Below are 19,647 nucleotides of genomic sequence, written 5' to 3'. Positions count from 1 at the left end.
CAAACAGTGAAGTGACAAAATTGCCCTTCAATAATTCTTCTTCCGGAAGAAGTATTTCCGGAAACTTTTCGGAAAAAGCTTTTCCGGAAAGTTTTCGGAAAAAAACATCTTCCGGAAGAAGAATTTGTGAATTCCGGAAGTACCCATAAACTACTTCCGGAAGTTTTCGGAAGAACCTTCTTCCGGAAGTTAACTTTTTTAAAAAAAAAAATTATTTGATAATATAATTTACTTTTAATGGATAAACTAAATTATAAAATAATTAATATTATTATACATAAATAATTAAATAATTAGTGAACGTATGTAACGAAATAAGAATTTTCATTTTATAATAATAAGTAAAAATAAAATAATATTTAATGCGTATGTAATGACGATTTTGCCCTTGTGTAATTTTCTTTAAATTAACGCGTACACACTTCTTTCTACTGCGCTTTCGCTTTTTTCGCTTCTTTTTTATGCCTTTCGCTTTCTTCTGCTTTGTTTCTTCCGGTTGCTTGGTGTTCTTTCGGTGGTCCCTTTTGCAGTTTCCATTGGTGGTCCCGTGAAGTATTTAGAGATTCGGTGGTCCCGTGTTCGGTATTTGAAGTTTTGTTAGTGGTTGTTCTTCCTATTTTGTCGGAGGTACGCTTTTATGGGTATTTTTTTTCTTTTCCGGCAAGTTTTTAGAGAAGAAAAGCAGTAAAAAAAAGTGTATCCGGAAGAAATTTTAGGCACTGAGGCCTTTTTCGGAAGAAGTGTTTCCGGAAAACACTTCCGGAATAACTTCTTCCGGAATGGGTAACTTCCGGAAGACCTTCTTCCGGAAGTTACTGAGGCCCATTCCGGAAGTGTTTTCCGGAAACACTTCTTTCGGAATAGGCCTCAGTAACTTCCGGAAGAAGATCTTCCGGAATGTTAAATTATTAGCATTTTTTTATTTCTGTTTTATAATATATATATATATATATATATATATATATATATATATATATATATTTCTGTTAGTTAATAATGGATTAATGGATTATTTGTTTAATTAGGTATAATGGTATATATTGTGGACATTAAAATTTATAACAATAAAATTCATTTAATAATTTTTTTTGTTTTATAATGGTATATATATATATATATATATTTCTGTTTTATAATTTTTTTTATTTCTGTTTTATATATGTTGTGGATTATTGATTTAATTAGGTATAATGGTATAATATTAAATGATTTAGGTAACTTAAATGTATAATGGTACAAAAATGTTTTATTAGTTGTTTATTATAGTGATAAGTTTAGTTTAAGTAAATAATGTAGTTATAAATTTAGAATATATTTGTATTAGTTGTTAGTTAATAAGTAGTCAATTTATCGATGTGGTTATATGATAATTTTAATATAGTCGTGTATGATGCATATGTGCTATTAATATGTTTGTTATTTAAGGTGTAGTAAATTTTTGGATGTGGTTATATGATAATTTGAATGTACTTGTGTATGATGCATATGTCCTTAAGATGGACGAAGATCAATGGAGGTATGACTTTGCGATGTCACAAGAAGTTCATATGGATTATGATTATGATAATCAAGAAGAATGTGGAGTGAATGAACCACATGTCGATTGTTCAAATGCTTTTAATACATCTCAGGTAATCATAGATAATTTGAGTCATTGGTTTAATTGATGGTTTGTATGAAAATTAATATGTTAGGGTTGCGTTGTAGGTATTCGCTACTCGAGATGATGTTTTGCAATGGGCTCGAACAGTTGCCCATGAAAATGGATTTGTTGCAGTGATTATGAGATCTGACACAGAGACCGGTAGCAGAGGAAGAAGTTCATTTGTGTTAATTGGGTGTGAAAGGAGTGGTACGTACAAGTGTAGAAATAAAGAATTCGTTAGAAAAGACACCGGGAGTAGGAAATGTGGTTGTCCCTTCAGGCTTCGTGGGAAACCAGTGCGTGGAGGGGAAGGTTGGATGGTGAAGTTGATCTGTGGGATTCATAATCATGAATTGGCGAAGTCCTTAGTTGGACATCCATACGCCGGACGATTGACTAAGGAAGAAAAGAAAATTATTGCTGATATGACAAAGTAGATGGTGAAACCGAAAAACATCTTGCTAACGTTGAAGGAACACAACGCCGACAGTTACACCACGATAAAGCAAATTTACAATGCAAGAAGTGCATATCGTTCTTCAATAAGAGGAGCTGATACCGAAATGCAGCATCTGATGAAGCTTCTCGAACGTGATCAATACATTCATTGGCATAGATTGAAGGATGACGTTGTGGTGCGTGATCTGTTTTGGTGTCACCCAGATGCAGTAAAGTTATGCAATGCATGTCATCTGGTGTTTTTTATAGACAGTACCTACAAAACAAACAGGTACAGACTCCCACTACTTGACTTTGTTGGAGTGACACCAACGGCGATGACATTCTCTGCTGGGTTTGCATATCTGGAGGTTGAGCGTGTTAATAATATTGTATGGGCTTTGGAACGATTTCGAGGCCTATTTTTAAGACACGATCGCCTCCCTCTTGTTATTGTCACTGACAGAGACCTAGCACTGATGAATGCAGTGAAAACTGTGTTTCCCGAGTCTACTAATTTGTTGTGCAGGTTTCATATCGATAAGAATGTGAAGGCGAAGTGCAAATCTTTAATCGGGGAAAAAAATGCGTGGGACTATGTAATGGATAGCTGGGGTACTTTGGTTGATTGTCCGTTCGAATACGAGTTCCATGAGTCACATCAGAAGTTTCAAGTTGCTTGTTCGCCTTGGCCGATGTTCGTTGACTATGTTAACGACACATGGATTATCCCCCACAAGGAAAAATTTATTACAGCATGGACGAATAAGGTCATGCACCTAGGCAACACAACAACAAACAGGTATTAACAACTGATTTTATTTTTTAGTAACGATTAATATTAAATGATATTTAATTGTTGTATATTTTCATGTTTGTTGTGTATTTTAAATGTAGGGTTGAATCAGCTCATTGGGCTCTCAAAAGAGTACTACAAAATAGCGTTGGAGACCTATGTAGTGTTTGGGATGCCATGAACAACATGATCACGCTGCAACACGTCGAAATTAAAGCATCCTTTGAAACCAGTACGCATGTGGTTGGCCATGTATATAAAAAAACCTTATACAAGAGGCTTCTTGGAATGGTTTCGAGGGATGCTTTAAATCAGTTGCTTCTGAGATTGACCGTCTACGTTATCTCGGCAACAATCTCTCTTCTTGTGGTTGTGTGATGAGAAGCACGCACGGGCTTCCTTGTGCATGTGAACTTTCTAGGTATACTGCTAGCAGCATCCCATTGGAGTCAGTCCATCTTTTTTGGAGGAGACTTTGCTTTTCAGACCAAGGGTTATGTGAGACAGAAGTCACCATCAAGGAAGAAATAGAGCTCATATCTAAAAGGTTTGATGAACTTGATGTGGCTGGCAAAGTAACTCTGAAGAGTAAACTTCGAGAAATCGCATACCCTGATCATAACTCTATGTGCCTTCCTCCGTCAAAGGTGAACACTAAAGGTGCACCGAAGAAACCGATGAAAAGAAGTCAAACATCCACAAAGCGTGATCCGTCTTACTGGGAGTATGTTGATGCTTTTCATTCTGTTCAAAGCAGTAACTCTCCAGTGAAACGAAGTGCATCATGTTCTCAACCGCGTCAGCCAACAAGGATCATCCCGATGTTGGATCAATTTGCGTCATTCTTTCAAGGTTTCATTCGTGACGTTGTGGATGTGAAAGTGGACGGTAACTGTGGATATCGGTCCATTGGCGCTTTATTAGGTATGGGGGAAGATTCGTGGCCGTTAGTGCGTAATGAATTGCTTAAAGAACTTGGCAGGTGGTCGCATGAGTACATCAACCTCTTCGGTGGCACAGAGAGATTTGAACAATTAAAGTTGTCCCTACTTGTTGATGGCTTTTCAAAGGTATGTTTTTAGGTTAATTTTTTTTAATAACAATGTTTAAATTACTTACATGTGTATGTTTGGTTCATTCAGGTTAGTGTGGACAAGTGGATGGATATAACAGACATGGGATATGTGATTGCTTCACGGTATAACGTAATCCTTGTATCGTTGTCCCAACAACAAAGCATGACATTTTTCCCTCTTAGAAGTCAACCACCACCTGACTCTTCTGGCCACCGCATCATATGTGTCGGTCACGTGTTTGGAAATCATTTTGTTCAGGTACATTGAATATAGTTAGTGTAACAATTATGCAATGACTTCGCTGGTTCCTTTGGCACGGTCAGCGCATGATATAATGTTTGTTCATGTACAACAGGTTTATTTGAAAGACCATTGTCCGTTGCCGCCCCCAGCGCTGTTGTGGTCAAGCAATTGTTATTCTCAGGCAAAGCAATGGGCAATTCAAAACACACTATGTAGACCTAAATGAAGACTAAACATTGTTTATTTAATTGTATTCATTATGCGATATAATTTGTTGTAACCCGTTACTAACCAATTAATATTATCAACTACTCGTTTGGTTAAGCAAGGAAATTGTTGGTCCAACAAAAATCATTTACGCGTGCAGCATACATCATTGTCATAATTGACAACACATAATGACATGCATGCGTATTACAGTTTGAGCGTGACAACACATTGGCTGACTTCAGTACACATTTTGAAACTAGCAGTCGCTCGACAACACATTGGTTGACTTGACTACACATTAGCGACAACACATTGGCTGACTTGACTACACATTTACGCGTGTCTATTTTTTTGTAAACAAAGTTAAACAAAGGCTCGGTCACAACCATCTATATATATGGCAGACTAGGCTACTAAATCACACAATATCTTGCTTTCAAATAATCTCCCAACTGATACACAAACTATGGCATTTCTAGGAGAAACTAGCAGTCAGACGATTGTCAACTCAAGGTTGGCTTTCATTTATCCAAATGGATCGATTATTCACAATGATACTGGGGTTTACTTCCAAACTTCAACTCCGGTGCCTATTCGAGTACCAAATAAGTGTGATTTTGCAAGCCTAAAAACCAGAATACACAATACCCTTCAGCTATCCGACAAACAATTTTTGGATGAAATTCACTACCGGAAGCCATTCACCGATACAGGTAACCAAATTCGCTTTGAGTGTATCAAATTGATAAATGATGACGATGTCAACACAATGTTAATGTGTAATGATCAATTTTCTTGTGTTGGTCCGATTGAGTTATTATGCACCGTTGGAAGAACACCAGATGAAATAATAAACTTACTTGAACGCACTATGCCTCGTATTCATGACGCGATCCTGTATTACAACGGGAAATGGAACATGCCACCGCAAAACAAATTTGTTGGATGCGCGTTCACAGGAAAAAATCCTAAGAAATTTCAAATTCCTTCAACATGTACCATCGATGAACTGAAGAATTTAATCAAGCAAGTTGCACCTAAAGGGATTCCCCCTCTTGGAATTCACGAATCACAAACGGTAAGACGATTGTTTTTCCGCCAACCAGCTCGGTTTGAGTATTCAGATACGGTTATAAAATATGAATAAATGAGCTGATCACCAATGAAGAACTGCTGAAGGTGTTAGTACAATCTAACTACTGGAAAAAATATGGACCAATAGAAATTTTAGCTGTCTTTACTAAATATGTTGAAGACGAGGTCAGTGGGACGTCGCTAAACAACTGAATGTGATGTTCAATTTTTTGTTTTTTTGTTGATGTAACCTTTATCTGTTTACGGCGTGTTTAATTCCCATAATAAAGTTGAATGTGTTGTTTCAGTGGTGCAAAAAATAAATTGTTAAAAGGGTTCATTTCCTATTTTTTTGGATTTTGAGGCTTTGTTTTGACGTGTTAGTTGACGGAACCGGGGAACGGGACTATTTTTTTTTGGATTCTTTGACGTCCAAACATGAGAAATGACCGCCCTCCATTGTCTCAGGGCACAGGCATACCCACGCAAAAAAATCCCAAACATGGGTACTTGAACATGGAAAAAGGGTTCATTTCCAATTTTTTTGGATTTTGAGGTTTTGTTTTGATGTGTTAGTTGACGGAACCGGGGAACGGAACTATTTTTTTTGGATTCTTTGACGTTCAAACATGAGAAATGGCCGCCCTCCATTGTCTCAGGGCACAGGCACACCCACGCAAAAAAATCCCAAACATGGGTACTTGAACATGGAAAAAGGGTTCATTTATGTAATTCTTACAAACAAAACTCATGATACTAAAAACTTATGTCTTTTATGTAATTCTTACAAACATGGAAAAATGGTTCATTTATGTAATTCTTACAAACATGGGTACTTGAACATGGAAAAAAGGGTTCACTTATGAATTATTAATCATTTGAAAAACTTTTATTTTTTATGTAATTCTTACAAACAAAACTTATGATTCTAGGTTCCCTTTTTTTAAAAATAAATTTAAAACAACCGTAAACTTCGTTTAAGGACCACAAACAATCGGAATAACAAACTATATTATAAAATAATAAACTGTGCAAAACACGTCAACTATATTAAACAAAAACTGTAATAATTACAAATATTCATGTCAACTACAACACAACAAAATAAATACAATAATCAATGGTCCGTGCGGCGCCTCTGACGAGCCCTGACCGTCCCATCAGCACTGGGTCCCCCTCTCGCGATCGTCAGGCAGTCCTGCATAATGTCATATAACTTTGTGCCTGCAGTGACTATCCTAAGGTTGAGCACACGCTCCAACCTCTGTGCAATCGCCTCATATCCCTCGTAATCATCCTGTCAAAGTCAGTAAAAACATTTATTATGAAATTCAAAATAAACAACAACTCATAAAACATTAAACGCGCAAATAATCTTACCACATATGGAGGGGGGTCAAATGCCACTGGAACCTGGGGGCTGGGCGGCTGTATGTAGTCCTCAGGGTCTGCAGCTGGTGCATCCCTCTGCTGGTCAGCTGCCTGGGTCGGTGTCATGAAAGGGTGAGATATGCGGAAAAACCACTCAATGTAATCCGCAGATACTTGCCCAGGCACTAGACAAGGCTGACCCGCAGGTAGTAAGTGATCCGTAAACTCCATCCACCTGTCATCTATCTGATCGTGTGACAATCGTGCACTAACAGGCGGCGGAGGGATGCTCTGGATGTAACCGAACTAGCGTACCACCCTCTCCGGTCGAACTGTAACGATCATAGGACCCCATCTGAGCTGATCCTGGAACGATGAAATCTCCTGAAACGCCCTAACACCCCGATACTCCGTGTACGGCAACCAGGACACATCTGTGACGGTCAAACCATCACAACGTGCCCTGTAGGGTGCTCCTGTTATGCCCTTCATGTGCGCCTTCGACGTCAACCACCGGGAAGCACGTGGGGACGTCTCCTGGTATGTATCGTCAGTCACGCACTGATGCACACTAGGGAAGTGCTCATAGATCCAGCACTACACAATAATTGAGGTTAACATAACATAAAAACATATTTAAATCATAATCGAACCTAACATATTAATAAACACAAAATTTACCTGAAGTAGCGTCAAGTACCCCGCAAGCTATCGGGTGGTGGTCCTACAAGCCTTATCTAACTGGTCATTCATATGAACCAGCGCGGCAACCCCCCAAGCGTAACCACCACTATGAGCGATGTCCCGGAAAGCGTCAAGGTGGACCACATGCACGTATGTTGCACTCTTATTAGCAAAAAGAGTGCAACCGACAAGGTGCAGCAGATAAGCGCGAGCTGCGACAATCCACCGCCGGGCCTGACATCTGGTCTCATAAATGTCACGAACCCAGCCTAATCGTACATATGCTCCACGTGTGAGTGCTGTCTCGGCTCTGGCCTCCTCCGCAGACACTTCCATCAACTTCGTAAGCAAGAATCTGGCCTCCTCCGTAGAAAGAGCGTGGAAACTGTGCAAGGCGCTAGTGATGGGCAAATGTAGAATGGACGACACATCATACAATGTGATCGTCAGCTCTCCTACAGGAAGGTGGAAGGTGCTAGTCTCACTGTGCCACCTCTCCACAAATGCGGATATAAGTCCAGGATCGCCAGTAATAACTGAACAATCTATCAGTGGACTTAATCCTGTGGCAGCCACCAGGCCTTCAATCTCAGGCACTGGCCTCCCAATCAGTGTCACCTTCCTCCCATGTGACACTAACTTCAAATCAGGACGTTCCTGATTTGAAGTACAAATTATACAATTATTAAAAAAAATAATCATAAACAAATAAATAAACAATGACAAATAATTAACAAATTAAAATACCTGTCCACTCCACACGGCATGTGCTACATGCTCGACAAATGATGTGAGCACTGACGGGTCACGTGGACCACCAGGGAATCCCTCTGCAGCATCATAACCATCTGACCCCTCACCACTATCAGCATCCTATGCGTCCGCACGCATCTCAGGTGTCTCCGTAGGCTGCTCAGGGACATAATCAGTCATGTCAGCGATGTCCTCAGCCATATCACGTCCCTCCGTAGTCATCTGATGAACGCGTAGCCTACGGGCTGAGGCAGTAGGCCTACGCCTCTCGGGAACATCGCCAGCATCCTCGTCAGCAGCTCTATCTCTGCCTACAACTCTACCTATGGCACGACCTAAACCTCGTGTTCTGGCCATGATATGTAAATCATGTCAAACACGTATTTTTTTCGGTCAAAATATACACAATTTTCTTTATTAAAAATCAACTTTATTTATAAACAAATAAGACTAACTTAAATCAAATTATTTTCACACATACACGACCTAATTTTAAAAAAAAAATTAAACAACTTCATTTATATAAAAAAAACAACTAATGTAAAAAAAATTATTAATAAACATGCACAACTTAATTTAAAAAAAAAATTAAACAACTTCATTTATAAAAAAAAAACACAACTAATATAAAAATAATTCATTACTAAACATCCACAACTTAATTTTAAAAAAAAAATTAAACAACTTCATTTATAAAAAAAAAAACACAACTAATGTAAAAAAAATTAATTAGTAAACATCCAACTCTTAATTTAAAAAAAAAAATAAGAAACTTCATTTCTAAAAAAAACACAACTAAATTACTTAGTAAACATCCACAAGTTAATTTTTTTTAAAAAAAATAAACAACTTCATTTATAAAAATGAAACACAACTAATATAAAAATAATTCATTACTAAACATCCACAACTTAATTTTAAAAAAAAAATAAACAACTAATGTAAAAAAAATTATTTAGTAAACATCCACAATTTTTTTAGTAAATAAAATACTTCATTTATAATAAAATAAACTAATTAATTATAAAAAATTAGTATTTTTATAAAACTTCCAAAACACACAACTTTAATTATAAAAATAGACAACTTCATTTTTAAAGAAAAAACACTAATTTAAAAAATAAACAATAAACAAAAACAAACACAACTACTTTTATAAAAAAAATTAATTTACAAATTAATATTTAGTAAAAATACACAATTTAAATTATAAAAAAAATATGACATCAAAAATCCAACCTTCATTTTTCATAAAATCTAAAAAAAAATAACCAAAATAAATAAAATAATTCATTTAAAAAAAAACAAAAACAATTTCTGTTTAAAAAAATTTAAAAAAAAAACACAAAAAAAACAAAAAAACCACTTCCGGAAGAAGTGGTTCTTCCGGAAACATTTCGGAAGAAGGGGTTCTTCCGGAAAGGTCTTCCGGAAATTTGAAAGTTCTTCCGGAAGTGCGCGTCTTCCGGAATTCTTCCGGATGAACCACTTCTTCTGGAAAGTTCCCTGAAGAGGTTTTCCGAGAGTCTTCCGGAAGAAGTGTTCTTCCGGAAGACGTTTGGTTACTTCCGGAAGAACCCTTCTTCCGGAAACTTTCCGGAAAATGTTCTTCCGGAACTTCTGGAAGAACCCCTAACGGGTCTTCCGGAAGGCTCCGCCGTCAGCCTCCTTTCCCCATTTTTTCTGGCGTCCTCTCCTCTCGTCTTCTACCCTAAGGTTACTATCCTAAGGTTCCACTGCTACAAGCTACAACAATGTTGTATCATACAAGCAAAGGGGAGTTAGGGAGACTAACCTCGTTCGCGGAGAAGAAGAAGACGAGGTTCGCGCTTGCCTTACGGAGAAGAAGAAGCAGTTCGCGGAGAAGGGAGAAGAAGCTTCGCGGAAGGAATGAGCAGGAGCAGAAAAGTTTCTTCCGAAGAGGGGGGGCTTTTTATAATTTTTTATTAAAGGGCGAAATTGTCCATTCATAAAAGTTGCTGGGTGTACCAGCAATATTGCTGGGTGCACCTAGCATCTCCCCCGAGTTTTTACTGCTCCGGACCCATTAGCAACGTAGAATATTTTTTATTTTCCTGCCTCCGCAAAAAACACGCGGAAGTTATTTTATTACGCCCATTATTGTCACCGTAATTGACATTTGACTTTCAGTTTAAAAACATGGACAATGCTTCCGTCACGCAATAATTAACAGAAATACAGCATATAATCGAGATTACCTCAAAGAAAAAGAAAAAGAAAATTCGGGTTCGATTGACTTTAGAATTTGGATATCCAAAGAATATATTCTCTATGCATAACTATGGGTATACCGATTGATACGACAGAAATTGAACTTGAAGACTACATAAGCAATGACAACACATATATTATTTAACCCACAAAAAAAATACAAATATTATTTACTTTTGCTTTTGTTTATTTTTATAATTATTATTATTATTATTTAAAAAATTAAATTATAATATTAAAAAAATTAATGGGCCAAGTAAAATAATAAAACAATAACACAAAAAGAAATTTAATTTAATGAAATAAATGAAATTAAATGTTTGTATAAATAAATTATAGTTTTACTATTATTTTAATCATTTTAGTGATATGTTTTGGTATTATTTATTATTTTAAAGTAATATCATATTATAATTATTGACTCTATTTTCTTTTCTTATGATATTAAGTATTTAAATTCTATGAATTCTACTATATATTAGGTTTCTATAATTTAAATTATTATATTTTCCATTTCAAGAAGTATTACTATTTATTTGAAATATGTAACTACCTATTTGGTCTCTTGAACATTCACTTGGCTGGCACCAATTTCACTTTTTAAAGGTTTGTGATATCAAATAAATGTTTCAAAAACAAAAACACTAATAATATTGCATCTATGTATTCTTCTATCCTCATGGTATTAAAAAAAATAAGAATACAAATATATTAAATATATAAACCTAAGAAAATAAATTATATTCATATTATTTTCTAAAATGATTAATTTGTAATATGTGTTTTAAGTGTACAGTAATATAATAATGAAAGTACAAAATAATAACAAATCAAAACAATATAATAATGGTTTTTTAATTTATATGAATATAAGTAGAAGTATAATTATTTGCACATTTCTTTTGAATTAGAATGTTGGAAGAATCATTAAAGGAAACATCTGCTTTTATCTTATCTTGAAGTTCCACGCTTTTATCTTTGTAATTAGATTTGTAATCAAACATGTATTTACTTACTCTATTGTCAATATTTTGTAAATAATTATCATTCTTCTTTTCGATATTAAATGTTGACTTCTCACTTTCTTTGCCATGATAAGATGGGATCTTTTTATAATATCGGTGGCTATACACTCTTAAAAATGATTATATTTATGACAATTATAATATTTATCATTAGATTTATCTACATTTTTTCATATTTATGACTCTTTTTATTATTATCAAAATTGTCTTGGTCTCTTCTTGCTTGATGACGTTTGTATCATATTTCATGATCATGGTCTTTTTTATTTCTTTCTCTTAAAAAAATTTCAAAGAAGATTTGGTTTTGGGAACTTACCCCAAAAGCTTATTATGTCTTTTCTTAAACCTTAGTATGCTTAAAGTGAACTCATCACCCATTAATTGGTCCATGAAGATCAAATCTAAATCCTTTAACTCTTTAATTATACAAATCATAAAATCACTTTTCATGGTTAAACAATGAAGAATCTTTTGTATCATATCACACGAACTTCTTCCATTTTTTCTCCATTATGTTTCCTTGATTTACAACCTGTTGGGAAATTAACGTTCTGATACCACGGTTGGGTAACCAACGTTTCCTCAAATAAAATTATCTACACCTACAAAGGATCGTGAGAACACACATAAAGATTATACCGTAGAAAAATAATAACAAACACAATAATTTAACGTGATTCGACACGTCTTGCCTACATCCATGGAATCATCTCAAAAAGTATTTCACTAACACAAAAATGATTATAAGATTGTAACTCATTACAAATAGTGTATTATTCTATAAATTTGAGTATCTCACTCGATGGCTATACACTCTTTAAAATGATCATATTTATGACAATTATAATATTAATCATTAGATTTATCATACATCTTTTCATTTGTTCTATCAAAATTATCTTTATCCTTTCCTCTTCCACGACTGCTAATGGATAGTTGATTGATAACTGCGAAATTTGAGTTAATTTGATAATCAATTTTGACTAAGAAAAATTATAATTTTTTTACTTTATTGTTGTTTTTAATGAAATAATAAAAAAAGTAATATATTTGTAGTTTTTTATTAGCATAATTTAAAAGAAGAAGATTTCAAGTGCTTTGAAAGAAAATTGATGCAAAAACTTAAAGAAAAAATTGAAGATTGGGACAACTCGTTTAGCGCGTCTTCTTGCTTAGCGCGAAGAAGGCGCACTTAGCGCGAAATCCCGCACTAACTAAGCGTGAGGTCACGTGAAAATTAAACTACCTTAGGCCTATAAAAGGAGTAAGAAGCAAAAGGAAAAGACATTATACACTAGGATATCAATCAATAGACCACACCAGAGAGACTCAGAGCTCTCTAATGAATACATTTTAAGTCTGAACATCTCTAATAGGAAAAATCTTTCTTCTATGTTTATTATCCCTTTTTCTTCCTCTATCTGCAAAATCAAATAGAGTTGAATCACTCTAGCTCAAGGATTTAAACTCCACGTAGAGTTTGTAGGAATACACTCTTTTCACCATCATAACACCTTTAAGAGAAGTCTTCAAAATCTCTCAAGCTTCTTTGGAGGTAGATGCATCGAAGGGCATGTCATACCTCCATAGATGAAGGTAAGTGCTTATTTGTTAAGTATATAATTTAAGTTTATTTCTCCGTTCTTATACCCTAAACTTTGAAACTACAACTTTTAGCAATTAAAGAGAAAACTATATATGCAAATTTAAGGAAGTTTGTATCTTAATTGATTAATAATGTGCGTGAGTTATTCTAACATTTTAATAAGAGTTAAGTTGATCCTATTTATAATAGAATAACTCATCATCATTGCATAAATTCTCAGTTGAAATACTAAATAAACACAATGTGAATGATAAAATACTTAATAGTTACATAAAAAAAAAAAACCAATACCCTTTAAACCAAAATACAATCCGTTAATGTATAATAACTTACAACCGTACGTTCATCTTCAATGAATGTAAAATTAATGGACTCTGGTTCTAGCAGCAGGGTAAAGAAGGGATCTGTCTTTGAATAGTTTGCAATTACAATGATTAGCAGCGGTTTTGGTCCCAGCTAGCAGAATGAGTGACTGGTCCTGTTTTGCTATATTTTTATTTGGCTGCTGAAATCAATATTTTGACTTTATTTTCCTAAAATCTTTTAAAGACACCACGTAGTTGCAATGGTAGTCATTTTTATTAGTGGTCCAGTGGCGAACTTAGAGGGGCCAGGCGTACGTTGGCCATGCCCCCCTTCCCCTCTTTTAGTGTTATTTTTTTATTTATAAAAATAATTAATGTAAGTAAACTTGTTCAGTTTAGGCATTGGATTTGGTATGGACTTCTCCCCCCTCCCCTCCTTTATTTCATTTTGGTCTTCTCAGGAGGCGTGGGTCATACCCCTCCCTTTCCTTTCATTTTTCTTAGAATAATATGTGCTAAGTTGTTTAGGCATTCCCTATTTAATTTTGACCTTCTCTTCTCATGCTCATGAGTAAATAAAAGGTGGGCTTTCAAATATGTTATCATGTTTGGAAGAGGTTAAAGTTGTAAAATTGTTTTTTTTATAAAGAAAACTTGTCAAAATGTTAGTTATATTAAAAGTAAGTATTATTATAGTATTAATTTGCTTAATTGACACTCTTGACACTCGTCAAAATTTACATCTCAAAACTTTTAACCTAAAAAACAATGTTTTACTTTATGAATTTAAAAAATAACAGTGTATCGGACCACTTGTTGCATTACTTTATGACTTTTATTATAATACACTGAAAGTATTTATTTTTTTTTTACATTGCTATTGAATTATTTTGTTAGGATGATTGTTAGTTTTAGTAATAGTTATGTAAAAAAACTATTTAAAGTGATTTTTAATTAGTAAACAATTTAAATTTTTTATATTTTTAATGTATGAAAATTAAAGTCTTATTTTATATAAAAATCGATATTATATATAATTTATATTTAACTATTTTTTTCTTATTTTTTTTATCGTAACCGTATTTAATATCTTAAAATGATCATAAAATCAAATAGACAACATTTTGTACTTTAAATTTTGTGTCGAAGAAACATTTGTTGAATAAAAAAAATTAGTAAGAGTAAGAAAAAATCTGTTTTTTCTTTTTTACAATAAATTGTGTTAGGTGTCTTGTTTTTTTTGTTTTTTGGGATAACGGGATAAAGCCCAAACTAGGAATAAATTATGTTGGTGTGGCTTCTGCTTTGCCAAAAGAAGCCCTGAATGTAGATGAGCATTGCAGTGTGCTGCAGGACTCTCTGGAGTTTTTTCTTGTAAGTTAACAAGATTTAACTGTTTCGGAATAAATAAAAGTATAAAATATTAAATTAGCATTAATATAAATTATGAGGTATTTTATGTTAATTAAAAGAGAAGTTGAAGTTGGGGGTGATTGGAGGGCACTGAAGCCTAGAAGAGAAAAGAAGCGCGTGGAGCCAATGTCTGGAATGCAAAACAGGATGGGACGTAATGGACACACTCAGACAAGTAACTGTGTGCGCAAACTGCAAGAGCAGCTGCCGGCTTTGAATTTTAGGCCACCCACCCGCTACTATTACAGAGCCTTCAGAAATTCAAAAAAATGAATTATTTCTATTCTTAGTAGCTAGAGTGAAAATATGAAGTGGTTTTTTTTGGGGAGACCCATCTCCATTTGTAGGTGGGCCCCACTCCCCACTCCCTCAGTCCCCCCTCACCACACGTGGTGGTCGAAAGATGAATAAATCTGCAAATATTCAGCCAGAGCAGTTCCGGACTGATACTATTTCATTTCCCATTTCCAAATGATATTATCACACATGACATCTTTCATATCTCTCACAAGTCGCAAAAACAGCACAGACATTTCTCGTTTATTTGCACATGGTCACATTTATTCAACTGGACATAAAATAAATAAAAAAGTTGCTAGCAGCTAACTCTGCGCGTGAGTCCCAGAGCGGCCCAAGAACTGCAACTCTTGCTTATCGTAAATTTGGAGCGAAAAATCCCTTAATAGCCGAGTCCTGGCACTCTTGGTCCCACTAGAACTAACACTGGGTGCCATGCTGGACTCCGTTGCCACCTTAGCCCCCACCGTGCTCGTGCTAACGGCGGAGTTGGAGTCGTTACTGCACGCCGTCATAATGGGCCATGCTTCTGGAATATTTGTTGTGACCAGAGGCGATATGGGCCTGGCCGCGACGTTGAAGACGGAGGGAGATAAGGCCCATAACTGATGCTGCTGGTTTGCGGGTCCCATGGGGGGGTTGGGTGTCATCCAGAAGGCGTTAGCGGGGACCACCATGCTGGGGTTAGTCACGGCCCAGACCGGGACCAGGCCATGCGCCACATGAACCGGGGCCAGACCGGACGACTGCGAAACGCTGTCGTTTATGTTTATGTCCACGAACTCGCTGTTTGAGGGGCGTTTCCGCTTCTTGTTTGAGGCGTCGGCGACGGCTTCTTTCTCGTTCGATGAGGTGGTTGGGATTTTGAGCGTGCCGCCAACGGAGACCGCGATGGCCGGAACTGTACCGGTGCCGGTGGCCTCGATGATGGCCGGCTCGGCGTGCTCCAGGAGCCACCGGACGGTCTCGCCGTCGGACTTGTGGCCGAGCTCTCGGGTCAGCTGGAAGATCCGGGCGGCGCAGGTGGCGGGTATTCGGATCCTGCGGCCGCGCCCTTCCACTTTCGTGTGGCGGTCCTTCGTGGAGGAGCGCTTTGCCGGTTTGACCGGAACCTGCATCGCGACGGGAGTAATCCCCATGTTCGGGTCCGAATATGTTGGCTCCTCCTTTTTCAGCGGCAAGACTTGAAACCCCGTTGTTTCTTCTTCAAACGCGTTGTGCTGTTTGGGGACTCCATTGAGGTTGGTGGTGGTGGTTTCGGCGTCGCTGGTGCTGAGGTCGGTTGCTCCTCCGTCGTCGTCTTGATCCATCTCGTGGTTCGACGCCATTGAAGCACAGAGTAACGGAAGGAATTGGAAATGGTTTTTCTTGATTTGTGAAAATAAAATAAAAAATTGTAGTAAATGTGTTCGGCTTTATGGCTTCAGTGAAATTCAAGGAAGGAGCCGGGAACTTTTTTAAGGTGTGCTGCTGGCTAGAACACCCAAGTGCAATTCAACAAAGGGAATGTTATATAAATAATGCTAATTAAATACACGGATAAAAAGGTAACATACTGCTTATTCAAACAGTGGTTTGTTAATTATTGAATTAAATATAGAAATAGAGTGATATTTATCTTTAGTTTTCAAAAAATGAGTTGTCTCTTTTAATAGTATTTTATTTATGAAAATATATTATATGTAGTTCTTATTTTTATAAATTAAAGATTGAAAGGAGGTTTTTTTTTATATGTACAAAAATTACATTTGATATATTTTTATTAATGAGAAAAAGCAATTTATTTTTAGGGACTAAAAATAAATACTACATGTATTAATAATACAAATAATTTTTATATTATTATTTAATTACATCATGTCATTTATAATATATTTTTTAATAGACTCCCATAAAAGACAATCTTATTTATCTTGTTTATATGGAATAATATCACCATGTATCATATATATATATAAATTAAACTCTTGTTTTATTCCCATACACTGAAAACAAATTTAACCCTCAATTATTTATATTATATCCTCTCTATTTCTTATCTTTGCTGGTTTTATAACTTTTATACAAAATTTATATACTAATACAATATCTTAAAAGATACTTATGTGTTTGTTGATTAACGTAAAGTTTCTACTTTATAATATCATCATCAAATTGTGTGGTAATATTATTAGTTGACCTGGAGTTCTTGTTACCTGTAATTTTTATTTTCATAATTCGTTGTATTTATAATTTTTTTTAAACGATAGTATGAATAAGGAAAAAGAATTTTGGAAGGTGTGGGGACGAGGTATAAATGTCCAAGTGGGAAACTTATCCTTTGCATCACACGATTGTAATTTGATCAAATGGGTCAAGGTAAAATAATGGGGTGACACGTGTTGAAACCTGCATGGTGGGTTCCACCATTTGTCATCCATCTTATTCGTGGACCACTGGCACGGGTGGTCTTATTTTTAGACCAATAAGGCCACAGGATGATGTCAGGGGGGGGCCTGGAAAAGTTGGGTTTTCTGCCTTAATAAATGGTTTTCATTGGTAGGCACCACTAGTTTATGGTGGTTCATACACCATCAGAAAAAGTAGAAAAATTAATGTAAAAAAGTGGATCCTTAGCAACATACATTTCTCTCTTTTTTTCATTTAAAAAGAAAATACACAAAAAAGAAAAACAATCTATAAAACTTTTCTACACTTCAGTTTTCTTTATACTTTTTAATATAATAATTTTACTTGTTAATTATAAAAATACTACACTAACGTATTTCGTTACTCTAAAACTGTTAAATATGAAAAAAACAGTGTTTTTTTTTAATATTTTTAAAACATTAAATATACTTACTTGTTATTTGATATTTTTACAAAGAATTAAGAACGATTATAAGAAGATACAATATTATTCTCTTCATTATTATTTTTCTTAACTATTGGTTAGTTTAAGTGGTTGAGACTTAGATTCCTTAAAGGTGTGATCAAGAATTTAAATTTTGACTAATGCATACAGAAAAAAAAGTCTACATTTAGTGTAATATTTTGAATAATATTGTCTCTAAAGGAGGATAACTTTGATTAAATAAAAAAATAGGAATAATAACATAAGTCAAAAAATAATAGTTAATATTTGTAGAAACAAATATCACAAGAAGGGGAGTTGAATTGTGTTTTTTTATAAATTTTAAACATTTTTTTAAGATTGTAAAATATGTTTATCATTTGATGAATATAAAATATCAGATGATGAGAAAAATAGTTTTCTTTAGACAGACAATATAAGATTTAAAAATAAATTTAAAATCCTTTGTCAGTTAAACAAAAAAACATATAGAGAATTTATACCGAGTTGTCTCAATCTTAAGACTACGTTACTCCTTAAACATGTGGTCAAGATTTGTTCAATGTCACTTTTAACTCTTACACTTGCAAGCTCTACCCAAGTTTCACTTGAACCAAGTATTTTTTGTCCTACTAAAACACTATTGATTCTAAATAAATTAATAAAATTTGTTGGAAAGTTGCTCAATGACTAAAGGATGATTTCCTAATCGACGGATATATCACTTAACATTTTTAGTTTTTTCTCTCAAGGTATATAAAGTGATTTGAGAGTTTTGTATCTTTACAAAAAAACTTTACAAGAAAGATTGATTCGTGTAGATGATTTATATCTTGTTTCTTCAAAGCTTCCTCTATATAATATTCATCTCCAAGTATCCGTTATTTCTCAACTATTGGATTCTTCACTTTATTTTTCATCTTATGTCTCGAGTTCGTTGGAGCATTTAATTCTTGTATTAAATACACATCTTTTTTTCATGCAAAGTTCATATTGATAAGATAATGTGTCTTGTAATTGAACAGGAAAGTCACTTCTTTTATCATCATAAATCTTCAACAACAAAACACGTCTTTTGATGAGAATCAGTTTCTTCCAGACTCTGAATTACTTTTATTATTCATAGAACTTTGACATATTTTAAGAGAATATTTTATACATGAAAGAATCTAAAACATAAAATATTAAATGAAGATATTAAATACACTACTTACATGTTATATCATATTGTTTGATGAGTGCATCATTTGACAACTTTTAATGTACCGTGACAGGTCATGATCTGATAACATATCAGATGTAATTTTTATCATTTGTATTTATTTATATTTAATCAAAATAATTAGAGTTATGATTCATCTTTAAGACATAAATATCTTTTAACTTAACAATATTAAACTTAATTGTTATTTTGGTCTTTCATAACTTTAGTAAGCTTGTGGGTGGAGTTAGGACAAGTTACAATATTTTATGAGCCATAATCGAAACACTAAATAAGTTTCTCTTATATATAAATATTCTAAGATGTAAACATATATAACATAAAAATAATAAACACGTAATGTTATTAAAAATATTATATTTTATTACATTAATTGTATAACTTAATTTCAACAAATAAAAAAGTATCATATTCTTCATTCAAT

The 19,647-nt window shown here is 34.5% G+C and overlaps 1 protein-coding gene across 1 annotated transcript; it reads right to left on the bottom strand.

The window, feature by feature from the left end:
* Positions 1–15,281: 15,281 nt before the first annotated feature.
* LOC114391830 (transcription factor TCP9-like) lies at positions 15,282–16,666 on the bottom strand. Its single transcript, XM_028352814.1, has one exon. The coding sequence runs from the start codon at positions 16,494–16,496 to the stop codon at positions 15,474–15,476; it is 1,023 nt and encodes a 340-aa protein (XP_028208615.1). The 5' UTR covers positions 16,497–16,666; the 3' UTR covers positions 15,282–15,473.
* Positions 16,667–19,647: the final 2,981 nt, after the last annotated feature.

Source organism: Glycine soja, chromosome 17 (genome assembly GCF_004193775.1).
Source record: "Glycine soja cultivar W05 chromosome 17, ASM419377v2, whole genome shotgun sequence".
Lineage (NCBI taxonomy): Eukaryota > Viridiplantae > Streptophyta > Magnoliopsida > Fabales > Fabaceae > Glycine > Glycine soja.
Note: the sequence above shows the minus strand (reverse complement) of the source record. Positions and strands in the feature narration are given on the sequence as shown.